This window comes from Acipenser ruthenus, chromosome 30 (genome assembly GCF_902713425.1).
Source record: "Acipenser ruthenus chromosome 30, fAciRut3.2 maternal haplotype, whole genome shotgun sequence".
In the NCBI taxonomy this organism is placed as follows: Eukaryota; Metazoa; Chordata; class Actinopteri; order Acipenseriformes; family Acipenseridae; genus Acipenser; species Acipenser ruthenus.
This window is the reverse complement of record NC_081218.1, coordinates 11,239,972-11,247,672: the sequence shown is the minus strand read 5'-3', so window position 1 is coordinate 11,247,672 and position 7,701 is coordinate 11,239,972. Positions and strand designations below refer to the sequence as shown.

The 7,701-nt window shown below is 39.7% G+C and overlaps 1 protein-coding gene across 2 annotated transcripts; it reads right to left on the bottom strand.

The window, feature by feature from the left end:
* Positions 1-2,376: 2,376 nt before the first annotated feature.
* LOC117435559 (vasopressin V1b receptor-like) lies at positions 2,377-7,255 on the bottom strand. Of its 2 annotated transcripts, none has more exons than XM_059005100.1 (2): positions 5,905-7,255; positions 2,377-4,755 (listed from the first exon to the last, which is right to left on the bottom strand). In XM_059005100.1, exons 1-2 carry the CDS (start codon positions 6,896-6,898, stop codon positions 4,430-4,432), a joined length of 1,320 nt encoding a protein of 439 aa, XP_058861083.1. In that variant the 5' UTR covers positions 6,899-7,255; the 3' UTR covers positions 2,377-4,429. The 2 variants fall into 2 exon arrangements, with proteins under 2 accessions (XP_058861083.1, XP_033914739.3); XM_034058848.3 differs by having other exon boundaries at positions 5,914-7,255.
* Positions 7,256-7,701: the final 446 nt, after the last annotated feature.

The following is a 7,701-nucleotide window of genomic DNA, read 5'->3' as shown; positions in this document are numbered from 1 at the left end:
TTAAGACGTTCAGTTTGTATGCACTGGAAATGAATTACGTTTTTAAAAACACCAAAGGTATTGAAGAAACAGGCAGATTCATATATATATATATATATATATATATATATATATATATATATATATATATATATATATATATATATATATATATATATATATGTTTTCTTATTACCGTACCTGAAGGTTTGGGTGTTTTCCGAGTTCCGGTATTTTCAAAGTTTTTCCGCCCGTCTTTAATTAACTCCTATTTCTTTTAAAGAGATAAAACGTCTGTTAATTTGACATACAACCAAACAACTAAGCACCGTAGTCCAAGTGCTCTTAAGCAATGAGGAGTGTGTTTTTCATTTTGTAACATTTATATATTTTGTTTTCTCCTTCCCCAAAATAACGCACAGGAGAGTTAATTAAAGATTGGGGAAATTCTTTGAAAACATAGGCCCTTTGTATGTCAGAATCATTTATTTGAATTTAGCGTATTAAATAATAATAATAATAATAATAATAATAATAATAATAATAATAATAATAATAATAATAATAATAATAATAATAATACATCATTTATTCCAGTCGTTATACAGAAAACTTGAGCAACATGTTTAAAGATAGCGCAAGTCCTACCCCTGGTGGTGATTGAACGACACTGCAATGTAAAGAATGAATGAATGATCACAATGTGATTAAGGACGTATTGGAATGATGGAAATCAATTTTAAAATGACCAGAAATAAAACTGAAATGATCTTCAGAATGAAACACGTAAACAATGGCAATAAAATCCTTGCACACAGTAATCAATACACTATTTGATTTAAAGATAAGTTGTCCCATACTTGATATAAAACACTACCCTTGTTGTGTATGATGTGCTGCCATCTACTGGTACAAAATCTCAATGCATGTAAACTTTCATGGTTTTGTGACAAACCGACAGATGGAGGTCCTGAGCACACCCCTATCAAGACAATGGGGAGTGAAGGAGAATGCTGATTGGGTCAGGTGGATCTTATGGAAATTATGGGAGCTGTAAATGTTGAATTGGGGGGGTTCTTTAGGGGAAGGTGGATTATTGGGTGTTTTGGGGGAAAAAGTGCAGAACAATGTCAGTGTTCCATCCTGGAATTTTCAATTAAACTTAAGTTCAACTCTGATGCTGTGACAGACAGTGGTGGACTGACAGACTGGTCGGTATACATTTTGCATGTAGAAAACAAAGTATGTAATACTGAGTAACACTTCACATTAAGGGTCTGTTTACTGTGCTCTACTTACAGAGACTAGGGTGTGTCAACTATGCATCAGCTGCAAAGTCACTTACAACAACGTCTCATCCGAAAGACGGAGCACAAGGAGGTTCAGTGACTTGCTCAGGGTCACAACCGGGAACCTCCTGGTTACAAACCCTTTTTTAACCACTGGACCACACAGCCTCCTATATAGTTAGTGTACTTAATGTGTACGTCTCTGCACCATATATGTAAGTACACAATTGTATCAGAAAATAGGTAGGGTTAGGGTTAGGGTTATAGTGTGCAAAAAGATTTATACATTAAATACATTGTAACTCTGCATAATAACTGAATCAAAAGTATTGTTTGGGCATATTCGTTTAGAATGGTTCCCATGGAAACTGATACCATGGAAACCTTTCTAAACTCATAATGAAGACCCCGTTCGTTTAGAACTGTTTCCATGGAAACTGGTACCCACAAACCCCTGGAGTGTAGTACCTAATGGTTTCCAAGGAAACTTGTACCCACAAGCCCCCGGTTTGTAGTCCTGTATATGTTTATAAACTCTTAGCAATGTAGTGTCAGAAAACCTGGTTATACCTTGTTTGTTCCACAAGGGGGCAGGCTTTTACTACTAAACACTGCCTTTGAAGCGCTGTGAATGGAGTCCTCTACACTTCAATGAGGCATCGGCTCCAAGTTTCATCAACTGGAGTGCTGGTCCAGACTGCGTGTGCTGCGGGGTGTCGCGGGGCTTCGTTTTGACAATGATTAATCTGACCGAAATTATTCAAAATTACATCTTGTATCAATAAAAGAACAAGAAAACAACAGTTCCTAATTTAAAATCATATAATATCTAATTATATCTTTGATCAATGAATGGAGTGTACATACCATCTCAACTCTACGAACCGGCTGATAACTGCGCAGATTCGAAGGACTCCAGTCTTGGTTTAGAATCGATGCAATAAGGCACTTGAAATGTGATAATTTATTGAAGGAATCAGTGGCTGAAAATGTTACACAGTTTTATTAGAAATAAACAATGACAGTACAAAACGAAAGAGGAACATTGCACAACTCAAAACTCCAGTAAAACCAGTAACAACATACACTAATATACGACGCTAATTGAATTAAATAGTAGAAAAATTATACTTTTTCTGTAACTTTTACAACAATGAACCGCACCTCGAATGCACAGAATTGGTTTCTGTGTTGTTTTTACTCCAGTTTTGATCTGGGTCCAGGTGCTTCACTAACATGTGCAACACATTCAAATTAACATGCCACATACACTTTCACAAAACAGTTTGAAAAAGACAGTTCTGGACATTATTATATTACCAGCGTATTTTACCCAGATTCGTCAGCAGAACCATCTGCAGACACAATGGACATGAAACCAACATGGGACAGTGACCCTGGTGCTGCAAACCGCTGATGCTGGTATATTAGCCATGCAGTATTGCAGTGAATAACCAGTGTGTATTGGTTCATAGAACTGCAGGGATGGAAATAATATGACACCCATTGCGTAGCACTTTGATCCATTCCTGGTTTTACGATGAGTTTAATCATACACACCTGAGCTTGTTAGCTGTACACTGGGGCTGATCAAGCTTGTATCAAAACCTGGAATGGGGGAAACTGCTCAGCAATAGGAGTCTTTCCACTGTGATACAGAAGCAAAGCAAACTTGGACAAGCTGAGTTTCTTATCAGCCATATTCACAAAGCAACGTTAACCCCGTTTATTTTTCCCCCAAAATAAATACAATTAAAAAAAACAAACTTGGAGGTTAATTTGAGATCTCAGGCACGCCCCTTCTTGCTAGTTCTGTAACATAAGCAGTTTGGTTTTCGTTTTGCACGTGGTCCTGTGATTGCAAAAGAGCAACTTTCATTACCCTGTGAGGCAACTCTATTACCCTGAGTGGGGTCCTGAGCTATATTGTGGAGGGTTACTGCATGCAGGCATACCCAAGCCCTACTGCATTTTTCACACATAGTAGATTCTGAATACGGTTGATATTTGTGACAGAACTGTCAATGTTGATATGTTGGCCCTGTTGAATAGCTAATCAAAGCTGTCACCAAGCACCTGACCTGAATATTAGTTTCGCTGTTTTAGACTTGCATTGATTGTTTCCTCTATTCAAAGCTCTATTCTTTTAGTATATCTTGAATCCATTGTCATTTGTTGGGCCTCCCTCAAATTACTGGTAATCATTCCATATTTAATTAAATGTATTAGACTCAATGATTTCTTAAAACAGCTTCATGTTAGACACCATTTTAAGCTTGCCCCATGCTTTGCCTGTATGATTTCCTGTTTACTGGTATCATAAGAGAATTATATGAATAGTGTATTCAGCGGTCCAGATAAGCTGCATACCTCCGCCTTAAAAAATCCCAAATACATACTCAAGTTGAATTTAATGCGTAAAAACTTCCCCTAAAACTTCCACTAACAACTACATCTCCCAGAATACAATGTAGGAAACTGTACACAAAAAAAACCAACCCAACCAACATTGTCCAATCTCTGGCTAGTCCTGTTGTCTTTGCAGCCAATCACAGTAAGAATAAGAAAAATTTGAAGCGACACAGGTTGAAGCGCAAACACCCCAGTCCAGCTACAAATTCAACTGGAACCATCGTCAGAGGCAACCGCTAAAAAAAGGTGTATATAAAATGAAATGTTTTATAACTTATTAATACATTTCCTTATTTTATTTATCTGCATGGCTTTATTCATAGAATTTAATGTTAAATATAAGTAACGTAATTAACGTAAAATCACGGATACAAACCATGGGAAACCACTAGAAACTGAAATTTTAACGGGCAGATTTAGTTATGTGGTCATGATTTGTGTCCATGTTAACTCTAGACACAGAAAGCCTGTTGTTCATGCATCTGGTGTAATGACCACACACAGGAGAAAATGACCACCTTCATGCACTGATCAATTGCCATCAGAGGTGAACTTGGCACCGGTCACAGTGGAGTGAAATGAGATGAAACTTTACACACTGCTCAAAAATAATATACAAAAAACAGCAGTGGCATTTCCCCACAAAGACTGATCTGTTCCCAGCTGTCTTCACATACCCAATGTATATTCTCGTGGCTTTGTTTCACATATAGTGGCCAGTCGCTCAAGATCTCTCATGCCACACTGTTTTAAAGCACCCCGGATTCGGTGACTGTGTCGTCATAGGGGGGGTAGAACTCTTTGAAGTTCTGCAGAAAGTTCCCCCTCTTTGCTCCGGTTCTGCCGTCGCTGTTCATGCTGCGGTGGCTGGCTTTGGTCACAGTTGTGTTTCTTCGGCTGCCAAGGCTTCCAGTGGAGCCCTGTCTTTTCAGGCTGGGTTTGAGCCGCCTGCAGCAGAGGTACTTAGTGAGGTCCTGCAGCAGGGGTCCGCTGAAGAACATGTAGATCCAGGGGTTGCAACAGCTGCTCAGGCTGGCCAGGAGCATGGTGATGGTGAAGGCGAAGTCCGAAGAATCTGCAACATGGGAATGTTAGCATCATTTTTCATTAACTGTGCACAATGCGATTGCAAACAGGTTTGTAAACGCAGTGCGGTGATTTTATTCAGGTATTCTGAACCTTTCAGCTAGTGTGCGATTGTTGTGCAATTATGAGGACTCTCTGTAGGTCATGCACTGGTTAATATTTCACTTGCATGAAAATATATACAATATAAATAGATGGACAATATACACCCAAATTATTATCACACTTTGTATTTATTAAGAGAGAGTACACATTTTAAAAAGGTATAGTGTGTCATTGAGAATGGCACATCCTTGACATATGAAAATTCTGATTCAATGATATTGCAGTAATAGTATTGGACAATCTGTTTAATGAATTTTAAAGTGTTTTAAAATATGGCAGAGGCTCTTGTTATTTTTTCTACAAGGTTTCCCCCCTGAGGTTTCGAGTTTCTAACAATAAAGCGTTATTGATTTGAAACCACCACTACTCACAAATTGCTCCAATTTTCTTCTATAAAAATGCACTTCAGTCTCACTGCAGATTATTAAAAGCTCAATAATTCAGCCAAGCACACAAAACTGGCATTTTAGTTTGAAAGCGTGAAAAAAAGACAGCAATTTTAGATTCATGCACATCTTTTCTGTTACAGTACAGTCCACGATTATTTATTTTAAACCCATAATATTAATCAGGAACAAGAAATTATTTTGAATTTTAAAATTCTAGATAGAATTGTGCAGTGTATTTCACATGCATACTAAATAGCTTTTTATTTAAAGAAATTAAACCAAAAGATTACACAATGGAATAAAAAGCATGCTTATTTACTGTATTATTGACCTGCGCTATAACAGAGCTTCGCCAGACATTTCGAATCTATTGCTGTATTTAGCAGTGCTTGTTTAGAAGCTTGTGTACCTGCTGATTAAGCTACATTTGGACAATGCAGGCAGGCCCAAGAATGCAGTAAACCAGCACCAAGAAATTCTGTTTTGGTATGTGTCTTTTAACCCAGACTGCTAGCCAGGCACATGTATGTTTATGCCTCTGTGCCTGAAATAGCAAAGTTGCTGCTGTTTTTAATTTTTTGTGTGTGTGTAGGTTTCTTTTAGTTTCCTTGTAAACAGTCACATTACTGAAATATATGGGAAACAGAACTTGCCTTCTTTGGGTGCGTTTTCATCCCAAACGGACCACATCTGGACGCTAAAGAAGGGGGCCCAGCAGGCTATGTAGGCAAGGACAATGACGAAGGTCATCTTGACTGTCCGGATCTTGGCTCGGGAGATGGTCCTCACGCTGCTCACCCTGGAGGTCATCACCAGCCCGTTCTGGCAGCCATCGCCCTTGGCCGAAGACATCTGGGTCTGGGTCTTGCACCTGAGGTTCTTGCAGATCTCATAGCAGATCAGGCTGTAGCACAGGATGAGGATGGCCACGGGGATGATAAAGATGGACAGTGTGGTCCAAGTGATGTAAGCACGGACCCCCCAGCTGAACTTGAAGTCCGCCCAGCAGTCATAGACCCCTGATCCCTGGTCCACTTCCTTGAGGGAGAAGATAAAGACCTGAGGGATGCTCAACATGGAGCTGATGACCCAGGTGGTGCTGATCATCAGGTATGCCTGCTTGTTAGGCTGCTGGATGGTCTTGAGAGGGTGGCACACTGCAATGTAGCGATCCAGAGTCATCATGATGAGCATGTAAGTGGAGGCGAACATGCTCAAGACTTGGAAATACTTGACCGTCCTGCACATGAAATCGGTGCCGTGAAACCTGTAGGTCACCTCCCATATCATCTGGGGCAACACCTGAAAGAGGGCCACCACCAGGTCTGTGAGCCCAAGGTGCAGGATGAACAGGTGCATCCTTGTCATTTTCTGTCTCATCCTGTACATGGCTATGACCACCCCCAAGTTGCCTGTAGTAGCCACAGCTAAGATAGCGGCCAGTACTGCTATCTCCACTTTAGCCAGGTCTTCATCTCTGGTCAGCAGGGAGGTGATGTTCTCGGGAGTGGAGCAGTGCGAGTGTGTGACGGAGCTACAGTTGAAAACCCTGCCGCTCGTCGTTGAGCTCCACAGCAACGACTCTTCAGTTGCATTCCAGACGCTGACGTTTCCCTCATTCTGTGGTAGTTCCATCATCCCCAGGTAAACGGGTAACCCAAATTCTAACTTCAAATATCAGTCCATTATATAAAAAAAAAAATGTTGCAGTCTAAAGTATTAAGGAAAAAAAAGATGATCCCAATTGTATAATAAGACAAAAAAATATTATTACAAAAATATATATATATATTTCTGAAAATAAAATATGGAAGCCTTAGTACTGAATCAACCTAGCCCTTTTTTTTTTAGTCCTCTCTATATGATCCCAAACTTTATGTACAGTATTTATTACAAGATAAATTAAAATCGGCCCCTACTGTAAATATAATACTGTGCACTGTTCCTTTTAGTTCAGTTTTTATCCATCTGTTTTGTGCCTCAAAGTCCCTTGACTTCACAGTCTCTGGCAGCCTAAGCTACTGAGGTTATTCTCTGAAGTGCAGAGCTTGCTGTGCGTGTGTGTGTGTGTGTGTGTGTGTGCTTGCTCTCGGCTTATATACCCTGTGTGAAGGTGGGCTCCCTTGCAGTTATTGCTTCCTTGATTGGTTCCCTGTGTGAAGAGATGCCACTAGCACTTTGTGTGTTATTCACTTGATCATCTTCATCATCCGCCAATGTAACTGACCCCCCCCCCACACACACACACACACCCCACCCCATAATGTGCATATGCTGTACATTATTTTTCCATTTGCTTCCATGTTCCACTATTCAATAAACACCTGTCTGTGTTGCAGTTGGCTTATCCACCAGCAAGCAGGTACAGTACTGTTTATCTACTTTTGTTTCTGTTTCTGTCACAGTTTCTCTAAAACCCACAAATATAACGAACATTTAAA

Excerpts from the sequence above, each read along its gene's own strand:
- LOC117435559 (XM_059005100.1), bottom strand. The coding sequence starts at position 6,898 with ATGATGGAACTACCACAGAATGAGGGAAACGTCAGCGTCTGGAATGCA. Across the intron at positions 4,756-5,904 it reads ACCCAAAGAAGGCAAGTTCT|ATTCTTCGGACTTCGCCTTC; the intron begins GTTTCCCATATA and ends CCCATGTTGCAG.